The following is a 23,324-nucleotide window of genomic DNA, read 5'->3' as shown; positions in this document are numbered from 1 at the left end:
TACATCGAATTGCCTTCTTGTCAAATTTGCTACGTAGATGACTTGGCACGAACACGTAGCATACACAGCCAAACACTCGAAAGTGACTTACTGCAGGTTTACAACCCCACAGTTTCTCAAAGGGTGAAATGAACCCTAACTTTGCTTGGGGAAGTCTATTGATCACATGAGCTGCTGTCTTCATACCTTCTGCCCAAAATCTTCCTGGAACATTCTTCGCATGTAGCATGCTTCGACATGTCTCTGCAAGGTGTCGATTCTTCCTCTCAGCTACTCCATTCTGTTGTGGTGTATTGGCACATGTGAATTGATGGCGTATGCAGCACTCTCGTAAGTACTGAGAAAATTCATCTGATGTGTATTCACCGCCATTGTCTGTTCGGAGGCATTGGATTTTCTTGCCGGCTTCTCCTTCCACTATTTCTTTGAATTCTTTAAATTTTGAAAAAGTTTCAGATTTTTCTTTCATAAAGAAAATCCACACATACCTTGAGAAGTCGTCAATGAATGTAACCATGTACCGCATGCCGCTGATCGATGGTTGCTTGACTCGCCCGAATACGTCAGAATGGACTAGCTCCAACGGTGCTTTGGCTTTGAACTTTGAATCTTCATACGGTAATTGATGTGCCTTACCGTATTGGCAGCCAGCACATACAGTCTCTGTTCTAACTTCGAGTTGAGGAAGACCCTTCAGCATAGATTTCTTCATCATCACCTTGAGTTTATGATAGCTGACATGTCCTAGCCTTGCATGCCACAAATCTGTTGTTTCGTTCTTTCGAGTCTTGTCTACATAAGCTGACTCTGCTGACATTACATAGACAGACTCTAAACGTTGACCTCTCATCATCGGTGTTCCAGAGATTTCAAGATCTCGGTAGATCTTGACATCTTGAGGACCGAATACGACATGGTGGCCCGACGCCGTAAGTTGCGCTACTGACAATAAATTTTTCTTCATCCCAGGTACATGGTAGACATCCTGGAGTGAAACTTCTTTTGAGCTGAATCTCGGCGTGATTGTTGTTTTACCGATGTGAGCAATCGGTAATCTTGAGTTGTTGGCTGTTACCACTACACGACCACCTTTATATTCTGTTATGTTCTGCAGCTTCTCTTCGTCTCCTGTCATATGATTTGAACAGCCAGAGTCGATTATCCAATCATTATTGTAGTCGATCTTTCCTCGAACAGTAGCTGCTAAAGCTAATTCTTCTTCCTCCACAGTGAAAGATGCTTCTGCGTCCCATTCTTCATCGCTTGTCTTTTCTGCATTTGACGTGGCTCCATTACCTTCTGCAGTTTTCTTCTTGAACCAGCAACTTTTAGCCATGTGACCATACTTTCCACAGTTGTAGCATTTCCCATCAAACTTATTGTTATTCTTTGACTGGCCACGCCGGTTGTCTTTCTTTTGAGCTCCCCCTATTTGGGAGCTTCCATGATGACTATCCTTGTCATCATTTTTCTTAAAATTTTTGCTAGCATTTGGTCGAGATCGACCTTTCTTATCACCACTAAAGAGTGCTTCTTCGTCACTCTTTGATGAGATTCCAGATGTTTGCTTAGCTAACGCTTCTTGGTCAGCTAGCAAGTTTTCCAATTCAACAAGAGAAGGTTGGGTTGGCCAACCTTGTATTGCAGCAATAAAAGTTCTAAATTCTGGTCTTAATCCATGAATAATAATTCTTCTAATTCTAGCATCTGACATGCCAGCAGCAGAGTCTAATGCAGAGATTTCGCGACAAAGAGATTTTACCTTGGTGAAGTATTGGTTGATCGTCATGTCGCGCTGCTTGATTGAGAGAAGCTCATTCTCCAAAAGCTGCAATCTCGTATCATTCTTCTTGGTGAACAGTGATGCGAAAGTATCGCATGCTGCCTTCGGTGTCTTCGCTGGCCTGATGTGCTCCAACATTTCATCTTCAACTGTGGTCTGAATCGCAAACATGGCTTTGCTCGCTTTAATCTTCCATTTCTTCAAAGCGGTTGCATCTTCCGGTTGTGTGACTTCATTGCCACCAACGATCCCCCACAAGTCTTGGCCTTGGAGATATGCCTCCATGTGCATCGACCACGTGTTGTAATTTTGGTTGTTAAGTTTCTTAATTCCGCCGACCACTTGAAGGTCACCCATCGTGCAAACTCTGTAGTACTAAACCACACACGATCACTCTAAGAAACTCAACAAAGGACTCTTTCGGTACGACCCTGATCCGGCTCTGATACCACTTGTTGGACGCCACAACACGTGAAAATGTAATTACTTTATTGATATAGAAGTAATTACACCAAGACTTGATTACAATTCTTGACCACACACACTAAACACTCTAGCTTACACTCTTTGGAACACTTTTAGATGCACTTTATGTACTCACTCTTTGACTCACTTTTGGGATACTCACTTTTCTACTCTCTTGGACACACACATTACATTTGTATTTATAGGCTACCAAGGAAACATCTACATCTTTCTAGAATTTTCTAACTTTATAATTTATTTAACTACTTTCTTCACTTTTCTAAATGTTTCTAGAACTTTCCATATTGTCTAATTAGTTCTAAGCTATTTAAGAACTTTCTAGAATGTTCTATGTTCTTCCTAGTATATTCTAGAACATTCTAGAATTCTAGAGCATTCTAGATACGGTAATGACTTTTAACATTTTAAATTTTATCACCCTCTCCCTCACATCTGTTTCAGATTCTAGGAAGAAGCCTCTTCTTAGTAAATCCAAAACATAGCCATAACCAGCATCCTCTAGAGACTGATCTTGAGTCTGTGGCTCAATAAAGCCTTGCGCCATCCACAGTTTTATTAGTGTTTGGACATCATACTCGTGACCTTTCTGATATAAGCTACAGTAAGCGAAACAATGTTTTAGAGGTGAAGGAAGGTGTTCATAGCACAGCATTCGCAGTGCGTGAAAATCACCCTTTAGTATGGTTCGAAATTCAGTTTCGTATAGCATTTTCCACTCTACTTCTGAGCTTTCTGTACTTAACATGCCTGCTACCATTTTCACCAGAATAGGGAGTCCATTGCAGAAACGTAAAATCTCCTTTCCAACTTCTATCTGGTAAGAGCTTTTAGGCTCTTCCCCAAAAACCATTTTTTCAAATAAAAGCCAAGACTTCTCCTCCTCATGATGCTTGCCTAATAAGTTATAAGCTTCCACAGTACCTGTCATTTTAGCTACCATCTGAGATCGGGTGATGACTATTATCTTGCTTCCATTCGCACCCACATGTAAAAATTGTCTTAGCTCATACCATTTCTGATAGTCTTCATTCCACAAGTCATTTAATACAACAAGGTACAACTTTCCTTTGAATGCATTTGTAACGAGGCTTTGCACCACTTCATAGTCAAGATTCTCTACCGTTTGATTAGTTGCTCGTACAAGTACAGCCGTCAAAATTTGTCTGACATCAAAGATTTCACCAACAGTTACCCAAATTCGTAACTTGAAATGAACTCGTACCATCTCATCATTGAACACTTGTTTGGCAAGCGGGGTTTTTCCAATTCCTCCCATGCCAACAATGGGAAGAACATCAACACTCTTCTTAGACCTGTTCGGATTCAACAAAGTTTCTAAGATTTCCTGGTTGTAGTCTCTAAAAAGAATCTCTTCTTTGACTACATCAACAGAGTGTTTTTCTGGCTTCATGATGACTTGTTTCTCACTAAGCTCCTCCAGATGAAAATCTCTTCCCTCAACTGCAATTTCTTCTAGTCTCCTCCTAATATTTTGTATGTCCTTAGACATATTTGGAGCCAATGATGGCATGAAATAATTACGTACCTGATTGGCCATTTGATTTCCAGTAGTCTTCATCAAACTCCGCCTCAAAGCTTCGGTAGACAACTCATCCACCAAGTTCTCTGCATCACAGAGTGCTTCTTCAAGCTCCATCATCCAATCACTGACATAATTGTCATGCCAACTCTTCTTATCTGCATCAAGAAGCACAAGAGCATGATCTTGAATGGTCTCCTTTAGTTTCATCAGGATTTCCTGGTGTGCACCCGAGAGGGATCCAATATGTTTCATTATTGTTTCTTCAGAACCCAGCAATTTGATGATCCTACATGCAACAAGGGTGAGATTAAATCTTGCTGCAGCCATTGATTAAAGCAGAGCAAAAAGTTTTGGAAGAGCTAGCTATAATATTTGCTTAGGCTCGAGAAAGTTGAGACAATGTGACATTGGACTAACTTCAAGGATATTAGTCTTCCAAGTTCTAACTTCCAACTTTATGTTTTAAACCATAAAAAAAAAAGCAAGCCAAGCCAAGCATCATATTATTCTTCTTCTCTATTCTTTGAAAAATCTGGCTGATGTGCCTAGTAATTTCTAGAGAAAGTAAAAAGTATTAGACAGTTGTTATTTGTAGGATGATACTAGTTTCTTTTTCTTGACTATAAGCATTCAATCTAATATTATTTTTTTTTGTAGATGTTTCAAGAGTTTATTTTACTTTTTTGAGGGAATCTGTCACTTTTTATCTTAACCATTATTGGGGCAACTTGCTAATATTGCAGAAAGGTGGCCATGGTCATCCATAAATCGTAGTGGACACTGGAATAGGCAGAGAAAGACGAATCAAAATTTCATGAAGTTGACAGTAGTCCATTATTAAAGTTTCTCTGCCAGCCTAAAAAGAATAACACAACTTATCTTTTCAATAATTTTTGACAATTGAATTTAGCTTGATCCAAATGTCTAAAACTGATGTAAAAAGGAGTGCCGAAGGATTTTGGAACTTGCTAATCTTGAACTTGCTTGTGACTAAATTATCATTTGGAGTTATGATTACAACATATGGTGAAAGATAAAAGTTATTCAATTCCAGCTTTCATTCCTATTAGAATGAGGTTATGTAATTAAGTCATGTTAATAAACTCATGAATTTTTTCTTAATTTAAAAATGGGCCTTGTGAAAGTGGTTCACTCCATATTAGTCTGTTTTTCTCTGTTCATCTCTATGTTTTTTAGGCATGAAAACGAGCAAACGTTGATGCTGCAATCCCTAGAGTTGTTCAGGTTCATGGCTTCGTCACTTTTCTTTCTTAGCAAGACTAGGCTTATTCTTTTGTTTTTTGATTGGAAGATTAGCCTTCAAAACTGTATGATCACTGGGTCTAGGTGCAGATCTTATTTTCTTTTGGAAAAAATAAGGCATACAACTTTTGAAATCTTAAAAATTCCTTGGTAGTCTTAACTTTTATGTTTAAAGCTAGATTTCAAGAAGTAAAAGTCTCTAAGAATGTTGTACAAGTTTTATGTTTATCTTCTGAGATTTTAATGCAGTGCACTATCAGATTTAAATGGCACTATAAGACAATTCTTTTATATGGGTTTCACTTTACGTTTTATCAGTGAGGCTCTCAGCATTCTCGACCCGTGAACAGTTTTCGGTGCGATTTTTTTATGACCGTGTATATTGTAGCTATTTAGAATATCCTGCAAATTTTCAGAAAATTCCGAATAATTTACAGTACCGAAAACTAAGTTCAAAGTGAAACATCATAAAAAATTACCGAATAGTTTACAGTACCGAATAGTTTACACTTTTCACTTGCATAAAAAAAAATTAGTCACGTGTGCAACATCATGTTTGAACCTAGTTTTCGGTACTGTAAACTATTCAGAATTTTCTAAAAATTTACAGATGCTCTAAATAGTTACAATATACACGGTTATAAAAAAAATCGCGCCAAAAACTATTCACAGGTCGAGAACACTGAAAGCCCCACTAAGCTTAAAGTGAAACTCCTAACCAAATAGTCCAAAATGTAGCGAGGATGGTACACTGCCATAATCGCATCAACCTCTTACCTCCCTCCAATTGAGAGAGGAACAATTGCACACAAGAGGAAGGCATACACCAATCGTATATAATAAGGAAAGACTAGATATTTAACTCTTTCAAAACAAAGTACAGGTGGAGGTTGGAAACCAATAACACAAGGCCAAAGTTATCATATTTACTCACCTTTGATTGCTCACAGAAAACTGGATCTGAAACCCAAGTCTCATCAACTAACACATCTGGTGTCAATGGTTTCCCACTGAACACAGTTGTAGTAATGGAGGAGGTTAAAACTAGTCTTTTTAAAGAAGAGACTTTTGTGCATGACCTTAGGACGTTTATAGTTCCCTTCACTGCAGGATCAAGCAGTTCTGTCTGAAATGTTGACAATGCTTTTAAATCTTCATAAAAATGTTCTATACCCGTGGATATATATAGGAGTTTCACTTTAAGCCCACCGGTAGGCTCTTTAATGTTCTTGACTCGTAAACAGTTTTCGGCATAATTTTTTTTATGACCGTGTATATTATAGTTGTTTAGAGCATCGCCAAATTTTCAAAAAATTCCGAAAAGTTTACAGTACCGAAAACTAAGTTCAATTTTAACAAAATTAGTTTATTTTTATATGATTAGTGTCTTAGAGAGAAAAATTCATAGCTTTGTATTTTCTGCTGAATTAGCTTATCTGTTTAAAGGCTTAAGAAAATGTTATTATATATGCTTTTAATTTTATTAGATTACTAATTAATACAAGGAGCCGAATTCTGTTGCAGTAGTCTTATCCATACTTGGCTTTAGATTCCCCCCCCCCCCCCCAAAAAAAAATTACATGGCTTTAGAAAAATGACATTTATGCAAACCTCAACACCTTGTCCTGTCCAGAAATAGGGCTATCTATACTTTGTTAAATAAAGCCATGAGAGACTTTAATTTCTCCCAAAAATGAAATATTTATGGAGGTTATTATAGAATTTCCTTTTAATTAGCACAAAGAAAAGTCATCTAGATTACATCATCAACTGAAATTGCATAGAAAACAATAATAATTATAATAAATTGAAAACACATCTGTGATGATTAAAATTAAAAATCAAAGCACCAAGATGATTACAAGGCAGAAATATTGGGAGAGAAATCACTGCAGGAACATGACATAAATATTGTTTTTTGAAAACAAATAATTATATATAACTCCACTTGAGACCAGCTGTGAAGTGTGAACCAAAACCTGTCAATTTATATAAATGAGAAAAAAATATTGATCAATAAATATTTTTGTACAAAATGAATATATCATCAGAAACTGAAGTTATACCTATAGCAGAAAAGGTTGTGCAACCTTTCAAACTTATGTAAATAATTTCAAGAGAAGATGTCTAAGGAATTAACAAAGATAAAAGCAACTTACAGAGATGCGGAACTAAAGGAGTAGTTGTTTTTATATGTAGCTTCATGGATTGGATATATGCAAATATCATGTCTATTGAGGTGGAAACTGGTGATAGAAATAATTTATTTTTGGATCTGTACATGAGAATTGATGTAGAATTATATTTGCTAGATAAGTAACTGATTTAAGTTTTTAAATAGTGTAAACAAGTTGGAGAAACAAAGAGTAATACCAGTTGGAGCTGTTGTGGAAAATTACAACGAATTGAAGTCATTGCCATTGCCATTGTCATCCTCATCATCAATCGTCTGTTGGGTTGTGATCAATAATTGGCCATCACAGTTAGATATTTGCAAAAACTCTAGAGATGAAAATGGAGCATCCATTGGTTGAGACCTTTGGAGTAAAGGCATTAGTTGGTCACATTCTTCTATTTCAAGCTCTCTCAAAGAGGGAAAAATATCAGGCAATGACAATTCGAGTCTCCTGCAGACGATAAATCGAAGTTTCTTGAGACGAGGAAAATCTTCGCCTTCAATAAACGACCACTCTCGAAACTCTTTCATGTAAGCAAAACTCAATCTCTCCAAAGATTTGAATGGCTTTGTATTTGTTGCAGCATGAGAATTGACACTAGTGGAATAATAAAACTCTGACTTTATTCTCACCACACTATCAAAACCTCGAATGGAAATGTCTTTAAGAGAAGGCAGTTGTCCCAACGGCGGCAAGAATCTACAATTTTTACAATTCCATAGAGTCACCCTTACTACATTAGAAAACAAAGGATCTCCAACCCAATTTGGATAACTGCTACCTTTGTAGCCTTTTATATAAAGTGCCTTCAAGTTCACATGAGGCTCAAGAGCACCAAGTATCTTTGTTTTCAGTTGAGTGTCATTATTAGCAGGTTCATGTCCATCACCCCACTCCAAAACCAGCTGACTAAGAAACTTCTTATTCTTCAAATTAGCCTCCAAAACATCCTCAACACTAGTAACATTTTCTAGTCCCATAATACGAATGGTTCCATGAAGATTTGGAAGCTCTTTTAACAACTTAATACCAAAATCTTTATTTTGTCCCACAACAAACCTATTCAGTGTTTGTAGATTTGTCATCTTACCAATCTGCAGTGGCATCTCTTCTAATACAAATGGAACACAAAGATGTCGCAACTTAATTAAATTTCCTATATTAGTTGGTAGTTGAGTTAGTTTATAACATCTCTCCAGCAGTAGTGTCTCCAAATTATACAAATTACAAATTGTATTAGGTATCTCACAAATTTCTGGATAATCTAACTTCAAGTATCTTAAGTACTTCAAATTGCCTAATGAATTAGGTAACTTGGTCACAGAACGATCCGCCATAGATAGCACTCTTAAGCAACCTCTTGTGCTTAGCAATAATTCAAGCAAGTGCTCCATTCCAGAGGGAAAACACCATTTTTCTGACAACATTAGGAAGGTGCGCAAACCTTTAATTTGAGACAAATCCTCAAAAAATTCAGAGTCATGAGCCTGGCCTTTTTCTTGTCTATATGACAAATGACGAATCTTATGTGTACAGCTAGAAAGATTTGTATATTCATGCACTGCCAAACAAAATTCACCAGAGACAAACATAGCTAAATCATGCATCAGATCATGCATCAGAAAAATTGATTCATCCTTACTTGATGGTTGGAAAAACGATCTGGAGATCAGTTCTTTGAAGTACTCCTCTCCGACTTCTTCAATTCTCTTTTCCTTGTTATTAGAATGTAAGAGATCTTCAGCCATCCACAGTAAGATTATGTCTTCTTTTTCGAATTCATAATCTTTAGAAAAAATAGCACAATAAGCAAAACATGGTTTTAAATATGAAGGTAAATAAAAATAACTCATCCATAAAGCTGGAAGAATACCAACGCTTTTCCTATCATACAACTCCCATATATCATTGTTTAAAATGTCATCCCAATCCTCCTTATTTTGCTTCCCTCGTAAAAGACCACCAAGTGATTTTATTGCTAAAGGAAGACCCTTACATTTGTCAACAATTTGTCTACCAATTACATGGAGATCTGAGCATTCATCTGCGTCGTTGACATCAACAACAGAGGCACAATTGGCAAATAACCGCCAACTATCATCACAGGACACTCCTTTCAAGCAATGAATTGACCCAGTTTCCATAATTGATGCAACAATATTGCTGCGCGTTGTCACAATAATTTTGCTTCCACACAACCCCGATATAAAAGTACTTTTTATGACCTCCCAACGATTACGATCTTCATCCCAAACATCATCAAGAACTATGAGAAACTTCTTCCCAGTCAAAGCTATCTTTACTTTCTCTAAAAGCTCAAATCGCTCTTCAAGTTGGCATTTTTCAGAATTGGCCACTTTCTGGATAATTTTTTTTATCACTTTTGAACTATCTACTCTATCTTCATCTCCCACGGTAACCCAGACTTTCGTATCAAACTTTTGATTGACTCTATGATCATTGTACACCAATTGAGCCAGAGTAGTCTTCCCTATACCACCCATTCCTACTATGGGAATCACACCTAATTTTTCATGGCTAGCTTCACCCGATAGTAGCAACTTAAGGATAGTTTTTTTATCATCATCCCTTCCATAAACATCACATTCTTCCACCAAAGGAGCACATACCCTCTCTGGATGATTTTGTTTTTTAATACGATTCAAACCCAGATCTTTATTCTCTAAATGAAGTTTCAATTTTCCAAGGATCACTTTTATCTCAGACTGTATTGCCCTATCAAAAGCAGTAAGAGGAGTTGAGATGAGTTGCATGAGTAGTACCTTATTACAACAAGTGTGGCCGCTATGAGATTCACTTTCAAGTTCGTCTCGCAATGCTTCAGTGTCGATCTTATAAACCAAGTCATTTGCATCATAAATGGTGTCCTTGAGATCATCAATCCACTTCTTGACTCTTTGGTCTTTGATCAGCTTCTCCTCAGCATCAATGAGCAGTAGAGCAACCGAGGACACGGTGGTATTCAACTCCTTCACCAGCTTAAGAATGGCCTCTTTTCCTTTGAAGAAGTCCTTCACCTCCGAACCCAACTTTTCAATCAACGGATCAAGGAAAGCAGAGAGAAGAGCACCTCCAACAATCTCAGCGGCCATGATCGAAAATTAATGAAAAGATTTTATCAACACAAATGTTGCAGAGAGTTGAAAGCTGAGAAAAGCCGTTAAATGTGTTCCTCTAGTTTTTTTAATAATAGGTAACGTGGACCAATTTGCATCTTGCATAAAATAATTTTGTTGTTATTATTCATGTAAAATTAAAATTAAATAATTTTAACAATTAGTTGTCATACATAAATTATATATTTTGTTTTAAGGTGAATAGTTTTCGGCGCGACTTTTTTTGTATGACCGTGTATATTGTATAGTATCTTGCAAATTTTTAGAAAATTCTGAATAGTTTTCAATATCGAAAATTTGGTCAAACATGTTGTTGCACGCGTGACTAATTTTTTTTTATGCGCATGGAAAATAATACGTTTGAACCTAGATTTCGATACTGTAAACTATAGCTACAATATACATGGTCATAAAAAAAAATTGCGCCGAAAACTATTAATGGGTTGGAAAATACTGAAAGCCCTGCCGATAGGGCTTAAAGTGAAGCTTCTATAGAAAAATTGTCCTATATATATTAGGTAAAACTAATAAGAATAAAAATAAATACAATTAAAATTTACATCAATATGGATAACTCATATAGCATATTTTATCAAGTTGTAAAATCAATTGAAAATAATAGATATTCAAACCTCATTCCTATTATTATATTTGTGGCTTTTTTCGTTTAATCATATAATTTAATAAATTATATTAAGTACATGAATGTACTAACTCAGTTTTAATTCCACTCATTTCTTATTAAAAAAACAAAAAAAATTCAACTCATTTCAAAATTATTATTTTTCTGTTGGGTCAGAACCTATATATTATTATTTCAAAATGACGAGGGCATGAATTTAACATGCTTTGTTTTCTTGATTACAAAGTGGGGCAAAGAATATAGAAATGAAGGCATGAATTTGACATTTATTTGTTTATTTTTGTGTCATTTTCACTGAAACGTGCAATTAGAGATAATTGTGCATTATTTAGTGAAAGTGGAGTCTTAAAACTAATTAATCAACATATTACTCTATTGTGGAATCTCTTGTTTTCCCATCTCCACAACATGCCTCTGTTTTCTCCAGTTTCTATCAACTTTGTTATCAAAGGATTTTACTCCATGTTCCTCTATTTTCCTCTGTTCGTGTTCGCGTTTTTGAGAAATGCGAACGAGCAACCGGTGATGATGCTGTGACCCTGCTGAGTTTTCTCTTGATGCCTTCATTGAGGCATTAATCCTTTGGTTAGCTACTTCACATCATGCTCAGACAAATTTGGAAATTCAAATTGAAACTCAACCTCATGTTCCTCTATTGCCTTATCTATGCTTTTCGCCATCTTTAAAACTTGCCTCTGTTTTCCCCTGTTTCTCTCAACCTTGTTGTCAAAAAGTTTTACTCTCTATGTTCTATCTGTTTTCCTTTGCTCGTCTTCGTGTTTTTGAGGAGGGCGAACGAGCAACCACGGATGCTGTGGCCCTGCTGAGTTTCTTTTGACGCCTTCATCGAGGCAGATACCTTCTTTCTGGTAGACATATTTGTTCTCTATAAATGATCCTTAGACAAATATGGCCATTTTAATTGTACATTCATCATATCGTGCTGTGTTCTTGTTCGTGCCTTGTTCACTTGTCTTTCTCTCAGCGGACAGCTAAAGCGTTCCACTTATTGAACAGGGTTCTATGGTCGGTCCGCGACCCCTGGATGCCGAAGGCGTCCTTGGGGTGATCTCGTAGTTCCTACGGGGTGGAGACGATGGGGTTTCTGAGAGAGAAACTCTTATTTTTTAGCTTTTTGAAAAAATCAGACATACCATCTTTGCATGTGAACTATAACCTTTTTTTTGTTGTTGTTTTGTCACTTTAAAGATATGAAGATGTAAAAGTTTCTAAGAATGTTGTTGAAATTTTATGTGGTTTTTAACGAAGTTATATTATTGATTTTACAGCTAAAACAAGTGAAACGAGTGCTGCAAGGAAATGATCAAAGAACAATATTTTATCATTAGACCTTATTGCTCAACACTCTTTCACAACAGAGTACAGTAGGAGGTTAAAAACCAATAAAAAAAGGTCAAACTTTATCATATATTTTTTGTCAAGGTAATATCAGCTAATGGGTAAGATTGTATAACCTTGGGCATACATGTGGTTTTCAAAGTCTTCATCCAAATGACAAAAATTTACATTACATCCGAAGAAATAATTAAAAAAAAATTGAAATCATCATTTAGCAAAGTTCTAGATGGCACCAGATGATCACCAGATAAAATTATTGGCTCCTCTGGAGACCAGCTGTCAAATGTGAGCCAAAACCTGCCAATTAATATAGTATTGAGTATTAGACTATTGTGTTCTACATGGAATAATAGAATAAATGTAAGAATATTAAACCATTAATAAGAACATGTGTAACTCTACTAATTACCAATTGGTTTTTAAATGGAGCCGCATGATTCTTGTCATGGTATCAAGAGTCAATTCCTTAGCGGACATTTGATCCATTCTGATCCAAAAAGAGTGAGCCAAGCCGCATAAGATCCACATAGTGCGAAAAGACACTTGAGATCCAAAAAGATAAGTGAGCTGAAAAAAAAATGGGTCAGGTGATTCAAGATTGGTGAGTGAAAAATCGGCACCATCTTGAGAGAGATATTAGACTATTGTGTCCCACATGGAATAAGAACATGTGTAGTTTCATTAATTACCAATTTGTTTTTAGGTGGAGCCCCATGATTCTTGTCACTGATAAAGAAAAAAAATGTAGATCAATAATTATTTTTGTACAAATTCAATATTCCAGCAACTAAAACTATAGCTGTAACTAAAAGAACCATTGCAAGTACCGTTCCAAAATCGGAAACATAGAGCTGCAATTTTTTTTAGAGAAGGTTATACCATGCTTATTAATTATTACACAACCTTTTAAACTAAAGTAAATAATTTGAAGGGAATATATCTAATAAGAAAGGTCAGGAAGATGAAAGATGAGAGCAACTTACATATATAGATTTGTAGTACAATGCCTAATGCATAGATCAGAAAGTGAAGTGGGTAGTTCTTTTGGCAAGTATTGGAGCATACCACAGTATTCAATTTGCAACTTCTCAAGGGAGGTGAGGTGTTGAAATGCCTCCTCATCTAAGGCCTTCAAGTTTCTGCAACTGACAATTTCAATGTACTTTAAACTCCATGGCAATCCCCTTTCTAAGAGTGATTCCTGCCCATCACATCCTTTTATTTGCAAAATCTCAAGAGGTGGAAATGAGGCCTCCGTTGGTTGAGCCACTGGGAGAAATGGCATTAGTTGCTCACATTCATCTATTACAAGCTCTCTCAAGGAGGGAAAATAATTAGGTAATAATGACACTTTGAGTTTTTCACAGCTTTCAAAGCCAAGTTTCTCAATAAACGACCACTCTTGAAGCTCTCTCATGTCTTCAAAACTCAAGCTCTCCAGATATCTAAATGGCTTTGTCTTTGTTCCCAAAGAAGAATCAGCACCAGTTGAATAATAAAACTCAGAGCTTATTTTCACCACACCATACAAACCTCTAATTGCAAGGTCTTTGAGTGAAGGAAGTTGTCCCAACGGCGGCAAGAAGCTACAAGTCTCACAATGCCATAGATTCACCCTTACTACATTGGAATGATTTCCAATCCAATTCGGGAAACTATTACCTCTGTAGCCACGTATAGTGAATGCCTTCAGACTTGCATGAGGTTCGAGGGCACTGAGTATCTCTTTTTCTCTTTCTGAGTCATGGGGTTTATGAGTTTTAGCCCAAAACAAATGTAGCTGACTGAGAAACTTCTTGTTCTTTAATTTAGCCTCCAAAACATCCTCAACACTATCCACATTCTCAAGTCCAAAAAGACGTAGTGTCCCTCGTAGATCTTGAAGCCCTTCTAAAAGTGTAATGACAAACTCATTTTTGCCTACAACAAACCTATTTAGCGTTTGTAGATTTTTCATTTTACTAATTTGCAATGGCATCTCTTCTAAGTAAGGAGGAATATGAAGATGTTGCAGCTTGAATAAATTTCCTATATTAGTCGGAAGTCGAGTAACTTGACCACATTCAGACAATATTAGTGTCTCCAAATTATATAAATTACAAATTGTATCAGGTATCTTTTTCATTTCACAACATTCTAACTCCAAATATCTTAAGTACTTCAAACTACCTATTGAATCAGGTAATTTGTTCACGTAATGATTGGCTATAGATAATACTCTTAAGCGTGGGAAAGCTTCATGTAATTGCTCTATAATCGACAACCATACTCGATCTAGTCCTATCCATTGGAGTTTTAATAAGAAGGTTCGCAAACACTTAGCTTGAGATAACTGCTCCTCAAATTCTTTAGAGTAAAAAATTCCTCCACAATCTCGCATACAAGACAAATGACGAACTTTGAGAGACAATTTATTCTCATTCAGCACTGAACAAAACTCACCAGATACAAACATAGCTAACTCATGTATAAGTTCATGCATGAGAAAAGTCGACTTATTCTCACTTGATGGTTGGAAAAATGACTTTGAAATCAACTCTTGGAAGTACTCTTCTCCAACTTCTTCAATTCCCTTTTCTTTTTTAGAACGTAAGAGACCCTCTGCCATCCATAAAAAGATTATCTCTTTTTGTGTGAACATGTAATCTTTTGGAAATAGAGAACAGTAGCAAAACATTGCTTTAATTGTGAAGGTAAATAATAATAACTCAACCACAAAGCTGGAAGAACGTTTATGTTTCTTCTTTCATACAACCCCCATGTGTCATTGTTCAGGATGTTCTCCCATTCCTCCTTGTTATGTTTCCCACGTAAAAGATCACCCATTGACTTAATTGCTAAAGGAAGACCCTTACACTTATCAACAATTTTTTTCCCAACCTCTTGGAGATCCGAGTACTCATTTAAGCCAACTAGTAATGATATGCGCACCCAAAATATATATCTAAACATTACACACAGTGACGTGTTATTCATTTTTTAAATAATGGGTCCCAATTTTAATAAATGTGATTGGCTAACCTAAACTGACACATGACTGTATGTAATGTTTGAGTGTATATTTTGGATGCACATATCATTACTCTTAAGTCACCATCGACTGAGGCATGTTTCACTAATAACTAGTTCCAAACCATCAACGTCGGATATTCCCACTTAGTAGGATCCTCATCCCAAACACCATCCACAACAAATAGAAACTTCTTTGTACTCAAGGCTTTCTTTATTTCATCTTGAAGGTCATATGGCTCCTCAATTTCACATTTCTCATATTTGACTTTCTCAAAAATTAGTTTCATCACTTTCATGCAATCAAGTTTACCATCTCCCATCGTGATCCATACTTTGGTATCAAAATTTTCATCGACTCTCGCATCCTTGAATACAATTTGAGCAAGAGTTGTCTTTCCAATACCACCCATCCCAACTATGGGAATCACAGAAAATTTGTCACCATCAGCCGCGTCATTTGAATGTAGCAACTTAATAATAGCTTCTTTCTCATCATTCCTTCCATAAACATCAGATTCTTCTAGCAAAGGAGCAACTACTCTCTTCGGAATCTTCAACTTTTCTATATGTTTCAAACCAAGATCTTTATTCTCTATAAGAAGTTTTAATCTCCCAACTATATCTTCTATCTCAAGTTTTATAGCCTTTTCAAAAGCAGTCACAGAAGTTGGGATGAGTTTCATAAGTACCTTACAAGTGCAGCCGCTTTGAGATTCGCCTTTCAATTTTCTTCGCAACTCTTTAGTGTCGATCTTATAAACCAAGTCATCGGCATCGTAAATCGTCTCCTTGAGATCATCAAGCCACTTCTTCACTGCTTGGTCTTTGATCAGCTTCTCCTCAGCATCAATAAGCAGTAGACCAGCCAAAGACAACATAGTCTTCAACTCCTTCACTAGCTTAAGAATGGCTTGTTTTCCTTTGAAGTAGTCCTCAACCTCCAAAGCCAACTTTTCAACCAACGGATTAAGGAAAGCAAAGAGAAGCGCTTCACCAACTAATTCAGCCATGATGGTTTCAAACTCCAAAAATGATTATTGGAGAAGATGATGAACACAAATGATATTGAAAAGAGTTAGAGATAAGAAATGATCCGTTGACTCTTATGATTAATAGATAGTGTTTTAAATAAAAGGCAACGTGGCCCAATTTGCATCTTGCATACCATAACAAAAATCGAATTGACCGTAAATAACCGTCAACGCAAAAGATATACCACATATTTCAACATCGTTCAATGTAAAGAACTTTTTTCCACAAGTAAAAAATATCACAATGTGACTGTTATGGTAAGTGTTGCTATCAACGTATTCCATGGGGTTTTGTAAAATCAATTGAAGCTTTATTATTATTATTTTTATTATGGCTTGTATTTGCTTTATTTATTGATTGTTGCATCAGTTTGAGATGTCTTAGGCAGGTGCAAAATTGGCTTGGTTGGCATGCAGATGCTACCTCTCTTCTGGCTGTGTTACGATGGATTGAGAGAGCTAAAATCAGCAAATTCAGGAAGCTGACTGTTGGACCCAATATATTCGGCCCAAAGTTCTTTCCTCATTTACCAAATATTCAAAACAGATTGTTTTGGTCTGCAGAAGTCACGGGTCAGAGGCGGTCTGTGCCTCTAACCTCCGAATACATAATTTAAAATCAGCGTGTTTTGGAGGGAAATTCGGTTATTTTTCCTCGACCAATCAAGGGTTTGTTTGAACCAACTAACCACTTTACATTTTTGCTCTATAAATATGAGATTCTTATTCGAACAGGGGATCGAATTTTTTACTGACTTAGGTATCGGAGTGTCTTTCTTGCAGGTATTCCCGACGAGTCAAAGGCGATCTTCATCACCGAAACAGTGTCAAAGTATCATTTACCGTTGGTTCATACCTCCAAATATAGAAAGACAAATTTGTTACTTCAACACTGACTTATTCTGCTGCAATTACATCTTTGATTTATCAGGTTTCGCATGTGTCATAATGAGGTTTTGTGGCTGCATAATTTTACTCGACCTGATCTAATTGTACAGTGCATAGAAGTGAATTTAAAGAATAGAGTTTCTTAGCCAAAATGATATAGATTTGTTTGAAGGATTATAAAGGGGGATTTAGTTGTACAGTAATTAGTTTTTTCAGGCCTTGATTAATGTGCTTTAGGTTGTAATTGGAGTTGAACTAATACAATCTTTCTAATTCACCAAAAAAAAAATGAAAATCACCATGTATAATATATAAATCAAAACATAAAAAAAAATACCAAAATTTAAATTATTATGAACACCAATCAAACTAATAAACAACATTAAATAATTTACTTTTAAACTAGAATGTATCATATTTTTATATATAAAAAGTATGTATCTTACAAATTATTTTTTAATGATTTTTTAAAATAAAAATTATGATATTATTTATTTCTTTTAAAACTATAGAAAATATTTTGGCTTTTTTTTTAAAATATGTTTGTGTCATTATTTTATAATATATGACATTGTTTATTTATTTAAAATTTAAATGATAATAACAAAATATAATAATTTATACCTACTATATTATTTAAATAATGAAATAATATTTATTTAAAAATAATAAAGGCATACATATCATTTTTTATCTTATAAATTTGTGTGATGATTTATTTTTTTATCAAGTGATTGTAGCTCTTTTTTTCATCAAATTGACCAAAAGACATTGTGAGATACATTAGAAAAACTAAGAATAATTGATGCATGTATACTACTGTCTACACTATAATTTTTTCTATTCTTATTTTATTTCTATTATTAATTTCTTTTTAAATATTATTTTATTTTATATATATTTGATGTAGCAATATAAATATATATATATATATCTATGTCAATGTTATGTTTATAGATGTCATATATAGAGATTATTGATATAAATATTTATATATAGTATAATTTATTCTATTATATATATTTTAAAAAAACAGTAAACTAATTTTTATTAAAATTATAGACAATGTTTATAATTTTGAAACTAAGCAAACGTGTATTGCACGTTGCTTCTACCTATTATATATAAATATATATATATAGATGAGTTTTCAATGGTTACATAACTATGGTGGTTATATTTTTAGTGACCTACTACAATAGCTTGTAGTAAGTTGTCTTTAAAAAAGTTTCAATATTAAGAATTAAATTAGATATTTATCAATATAATAATTATGTAATTATATAACTTTTAATATAATATAAGATAAACACTATATTTTTTTAAATTTTGTTCTTGGCCAAGTTAGCCAACTCAAGTCTATTCCTAATTCTATAATCCTCAGTATTAATACCTTATTAATATTTTTTATAAAATAAGTAGAAATTAAAATAATAATCTTTAATGTTAAATAAAAACTATTCAGAATGTATCATTCTCTTCACAATGTTCTGTCATGTTATTTTCCTTTGGCTGCAGGATCTAAAACTTTCCTAGAAATAGTTTACAGTTGAATAGCGACAATGTTTGACATGTTATTAGAGATGTTGTACTAGCACATATCCAAGCATGTGGAAGATACTGCATAGTTGGCCACATTGTACCTGTCATCAGACAACGCTAAGGGGATGTTTATTTTGAGTAGTTAAATTATCTTCGGTGTAGAATGACTTAAAATGAAGGTAATATTAAACTTTTGTGCACAAAATGATTCACTTTACCTTTCAAATATATGTAAGACTCACACAAATTATTAACTTTTATCCCTTAAAATTTGAACCAAACATAAAAAGAAATTTAGATTCTCATTCTCATATTTACGTTGCCTCGTACCAAACACCTCCTAGTCATTCCATAAATGTTGGTAAAAAAATCACTTATTTAGAAGTAACCTAAGAGATACAGTTGACAACTTGCAAAAGAAGGATTTTCTTGAAATTTAGACAGAAAATATATGGATGAATTTTCAGCACACAAGACAAAGTTTGCCTTCTGTACTTTGTTGTGAAAGAGCGGTTATATATGTTAACAATAGGGGGTACGTATAATTATATATATATTTTAAGCAAATACCAGTACAATCCAAAGCATTATTTGCACATACTACATCATGGCACTGATTTCACTTGTGGCCATAAATTTCGATAATTAACTTGCATTAAAAAAAATTCAGAGGATCATTGAAACTTTGACGTCTTGACATCTTTAAACAAGGCATAATGGATATGAATGTCGTACAAGCATAATTCCTGCCAAGTGTATGTGAAAAGTGTTAGATATTCATACAACATTTTATAAATAATTTTGTATATAATTTAGAACACAATAAATAATTAAAGAATATAGTAAACATACATGATTCATAAAAAAACGTGAATTGTGAGTACAATTATCAAACAACAGAATAGCTACAAGTTTACATGGCTGGCTGCAAATCATAGAGATGAACAGAGGAACATAGAATAATGAAAAATGACAATGTATGTGAAAAACGACAAATTATCGAGATTATAGTACTGTGTCTGTTTAATTGATATTTTACCATCAATATGCTTGATTATAAGATTAAGGCTAATAGTTGAATCTGTAAAGCAATGATATTAATGCTTAAACACTACCATTAATTGTTTGAAACTTTCCGTTTTTTTTTAATGATAATGCTCATTAAACTGGCAACTCCAACAATTTCAGTAGTAACATATCAATCAGATAAAGTACAATATCCAAAGTCACAACATTTTCAAAGGAGGGATATTTAATTTGTTGACAGTGACAAAACGATGTGTACCTTATATCAGTTTCTTGCCCTTAATGGTCCAATCATCATCTTCCTCTTCAGCCTTGTCACTTTTACCGTCATCATCGGAAGCATGTGTTCTTTGGCGTCTTCGGCAAAACGAAAATAGGCAAATCTCCATTCTCTTTTAAACACTAAAATCCCAATAACTGCCCATAAGCCAGTTACATATCCAAAAAATATGACAAAGTAAAACCATATTTTTTGGGCCTTGTCTTCAACTTCCTCATTATCATCTTTGTCTGCATTGCTGGACATCAATGGAGGTTGGGCTGAATCAGGATCAGTGGGACATTTCTTTGGTAATGGAACCCCGCAGAGCAGTGGATTTGCTGCGTAAATTGACAAATCATTCAGAGTCTGAAGCTGATTGCCGAGTGGAATTTTGCCTGACAAGTTGTTGTGAGACAAGTTGAGGTAGCTTAGTGTGGTTATGACAGACAAGCTTTGGGGGATTGTGCCAACCAATTCGTTGCGTGAGAGATCAAGGGACTCCAAAAACTTGAGCTTTCCAATATTTTTGGGCATATTGCCTGACAAATGGTTGTGTGACAAGTTCAAACCATGCAGTCCAACGAGCTCACAAAGCCCCTCCGGAATAACTCCATCGAGCTCATTACTTGAAAGGTCCATAATCTCGAGTAGTTGCAGCTGCATTTTTGAGTACTCAAGATATAATCCTTTCATGGATGCCAAAATCATTTCCTCGCTCCTGAATTTTTCGAAATCGATAATCTCACTCACGATCTGATATGGTTTCTCGGATATTCTGTAATACTGGGGAAAAGCCAAAACCAAACGATCTTCATTTATTTCTGTAGCCATACCAATAAGAAACTCGAAGCAACGTGGAATCCCTCTTGTTAATTTATTCCCAGCAAGGTCCATGATTTGCAGACCACTGAGCTGACACAATCGTGATGGAATATCACCATTTAACATATTGTTTCGAAGCCTGAGAATTTGCAATGAAGAAATCTCCCCAATCGAAGATGGTATAGTTCCAGATAGATTATTGTCTCCAACGTCTAGAAGTTCTAATTCAGTGCAGTTACTCAAAGATTGAGGTAGCTCGCCACTGAGAATGTTGTTATTCAAGTGCAACCATCTCAGAAAACAATGTGAAAAAGAAGGAATAGTCCCAGATAATCTGTTAGACGAGAGATTTATGAGCGAAAATTGTGTATTACCATATCCCCAACATTTAGGAACTTCTCCAGATAGCTCGTTTCTTGAAACATCAAGAAATAGGAAAAACTCTAATTTACACCATGAATCTGGGATTGAACCATTTATGAAGTTGTTGGCAAGACGTAAAGTGAAAGATAAGTTGCTAACAAAATTGGTTGGAAGATTTCCACTTATTTGGTTCATTGAGAGATCGATGTAGATGAAGGAAGATTGCCATGTTGGAAAATTTCCGGAAATGCTAGTGTTGGAAAGATCTAGTACAATAATGGAAAGATTCCTAAGCCACTCAGGAAATTTGGATCGAATTTGACAAGATGACATGTTAAGAACTTGTAGGTGCAAAAATGGAGGAGTCCAGTTTGGGTCGAATTGGCAAATTAGATGGTTGGCACTAATGATCAATTTCTTCAAATTTGAAAGGTTGGCAAAGTGAGATTCAGTGACAACACCTTCCAAGAAATTACATGAAACATCGAGTGTCCTTAAATGTACTAATTGCCCAAGACTGTAAGGAAGAGATCCGACCAACTTATTATTTGAAAGATCTAAGTGTTCTAAGGTCAACAATCTTCCTATAAATTGTGTGATGGTACCATTCAATTGGTTATTTGAGAGATGCAGTTCTTTCAAATTAGACAATTGTGCTAACCAATCTGGTATGCTACCATATATTTTACTACCACTTAAATCCAGAAACTCTAAACCAAATTCTCGACATCTTGATGGAGTGTTTTTGGTCTCTAACACATTACCATAAAACTGATTGGAAGACAAATGTAATGACTTCAAGGAACAAGCATTATTCAATAATGACCATAGCCCACCTTCAAAATCGTCAAAGTCATTCATTTCAAGATTGAGATAAACAAGGCTGTGAAGATTGCCTAACCAGAATGGAGAAGTGGTACTATTATAAGAATGAAACGATTGTGTCATGTTTGGGAGAGCAACATGAATTTTTCCACCAAGCATATTAGAAGCAAGACTTAAGGACTGAATACTTGAAGGGATTACTGTAGAATTAAAAGAACTAGGAGAAAAGTGAACGTTATGGATTCCACAATTTTCTAACCTTACGTGTAGAAGAGAAGGAAGTGTAATGAGTACCTGCATTAGATCAACTGCCGCTGTGAGGTTCACGTAGTTCATGTCAAAATGTTTCAAATACACAAGTCTTGAAACCCACTTGAAATTTTCGGCATACAAATCACTATTGGTGAACTTTGTCTCTTGATTACTCAGATCAAGAGTTTCCAAATGACTAAGGTTTCCAAGTTGTTCAGGAATCTTTCCCTTGAAATGTGCACAAGAAAGATTAAGATATCGCAGACTCTTCAAGGAACCAAGGAAATGGGGAATATGGCTTCCTTGAAAGTTGTTTCCACTCAAATCCAAGTACTCTAAATGCTTCAACGCCACCACGGATGAGTCAACCATAGGAGATGATGTTGACTCGGTACCGCCGGGAAATTGAATGGAAAGATTAAGCTTGAGAACATGTCCAGTAGTCCTTTCCACTTGCAGCAATCTTTTCCAGTCCAGGAAGGAAACCAACTTGAAATGCCGACTTTAAAACTTTTTTTCAGTTTTAATAAAGCTACTCTCTCCTCTATTATGCAGCCCAAGGTCGAGTTTGAACAGACACAAAGTTGTACTACTACTCCAGTGAAAAACAAAACAAATAGGAAAAATCTATTATCACTCAAAACTTTTTCCATCTTTGATCAAACTGTCTCTCATAAATCTTTGTTACTTGGGGAATAATCTCCGAACTCTGGATAAATATATAGAGGAAGAATGAAGTTCCCAAGTCCATCTTAGCCGTCGATCTCATTTCTTTTATTAGTTTAGCTTTAATCTGAGATCATGTTTGCTTTAATACTTAAAGTAATATATGCTATTATAAAGAAATAATACAAACAAATATAGGTAGTATTAGGTACACTATTATTGTATTTAGAAAAGAACTAAGGGC

The 23,324-nt window shown here is 35.1% G+C and overlaps 5 protein-coding genes across 5 annotated transcripts; all 5 read right to left on the bottom strand.

Moving 5' to 3' along the window:
* Positions 1-7,470: 7,470 nt before the first annotated feature.
* Positions 7,471-10,365, bottom strand: LOC133830782 (putative disease resistance RPP13-like protein 1). Its single transcript, XM_062260851.1, has one exon. It carries the CDS (start codon positions 10,363-10,365, stop codon positions 7,471-7,473), a length of 2,895 nt encoding a protein of 964 aa, XP_062116835.1.
* Positions 10,366-12,240: 1,875 nt separating this feature from the next.
* On the bottom strand, positions 12,241-15,068 carry LOC133829705 (putative disease resistance RPP13-like protein 1). The gene is made up of 4 exons (XM_062259474.1): positions 13,375-15,068; positions 13,081-13,117; positions 12,801-12,958; positions 12,241-12,688 (listed from the first exon to the last, which is right to left on the bottom strand). Exons 1-4 carry the CDS (start codon positions 15,066-15,068, stop codon positions 12,556-12,558), a joined length of 2,022 nt encoding a protein of 673 aa, XP_062115458.1. The 3' UTR covers positions 12,241-12,555.
* A 445-nt stretch (positions 15,069-15,513) lies between these two features.
* Positions 15,514-16,413, bottom strand: LOC133830779 (putative disease resistance RPP13-like protein 1). The gene has a single exon (XM_062260846.1). It carries the CDS (start codon positions 16,411-16,413, stop codon positions 15,514-15,516), a length of 900 nt encoding a protein of 299 aa, XP_062116830.1.
* Positions 16,414-19,499: 3,086 nt separating this feature from the next.
* LOC133828779 (receptor-like protein EIX2) lies at positions 19,500-20,820 on the bottom strand. Its single transcript, XM_062258883.1, has 2 exons — positions 20,150-20,820; positions 19,500-19,610 (listed from the first exon to the last, which is right to left on the bottom strand). The coding sequence occupies exon 1, from the start codon at positions 20,813-20,815 to the stop codon at positions 20,156-20,158; it is 660 nt and encodes a 219-aa protein (XP_062114867.1). The 5' UTR covers positions 20,816-20,820; the 3' UTR covers positions 19,500-19,610; positions 20,150-20,155.
* A 5-nt stretch (positions 20,821-20,825) lies between these two features.
* On the bottom strand, positions 20,826-22,786 carry LOC133830777 (receptor-like protein EIX1). The gene is made up of 2 exons (XM_062260843.1): positions 20,954-22,786; positions 20,826-20,870 (listed from the first exon to the last, which is right to left on the bottom strand). Exons 1-2 carry the CDS (start codon positions 22,784-22,786, stop codon positions 20,826-20,828), a joined length of 1,878 nt encoding a protein of 625 aa, XP_062116827.1.
* Between the last annotated feature and the right edge of the window lie 538 nt (positions 22,787-23,324).

Source organism: Humulus lupulus, chromosome 4 (genome assembly GCF_963169125.1).
Source record: "Humulus lupulus chromosome 4, drHumLupu1.1, whole genome shotgun sequence".
NCBI lineage: Eukaryota > Viridiplantae > Streptophyta > Magnoliopsida > Rosales > Cannabaceae > Humulus > Humulus lupulus.
The sequence above is the reverse complement of the archived record's forward strand: the minus strand, read 5'-3'. Positions and strand labels throughout refer to the sequence as shown.

Bases quoted from the DNA above. Each gene is read 5' to 3' on its own strand.
- LOC133829705 (XM_062259474.1), bottom strand. From the start codon at position 15,068: ATGTTTTGCTACTGTTCTCTATTTCCAAAAGATTACATGTTCACACAA. The intron at 13,118-13,374 runs GTAAGTTGCTCT...TTTCTTTATCAG, and splicing joins TGTACTACAAATCTATATAT to TGACAAGAATCATGGGGCTC. The intron at 12,689-12,800 runs GTAATTAGTAGA...ATTAATTGGCAG, and splicing joins CTCCATTTAAAAACCAATTG to GTTTTGGCTCACATTTGACA.
- LOC133828779 (XM_062258883.1), bottom strand. From the start codon at position 20,815: ATGCAGCTGCAACTACTCGAGATTATGGACCTTTCAAGTAATGAGCTC.
- LOC133830777 (XM_062260843.1), bottom strand. From the start codon at position 22,786: ATGGTTGACTCATCCGTGGTGGCGTTGAAGCATTTAGAGTACTTGGAT. The intron at 20,871-20,953 runs GTTTTGGCTTTT...CGAAAAATTCAG, and splicing joins AAATAAATGAAGATCGTTTG to GAGCGAGGAAATGATTTTGG.
- LOC133830782 (XM_062260851.1), bottom strand. From the start codon at position 10,365: ATGGCCGCTGAGATTGTTGGAGGTGCTCTTCTCTCTGCTTTCCTTGAT.
- LOC133830779 (XM_062260846.1), bottom strand. From the start codon at position 16,413: ATGGCTGAATTAGTTGGTGAAGCGCTTCTCTTTGCTTTCCTTAATCCG.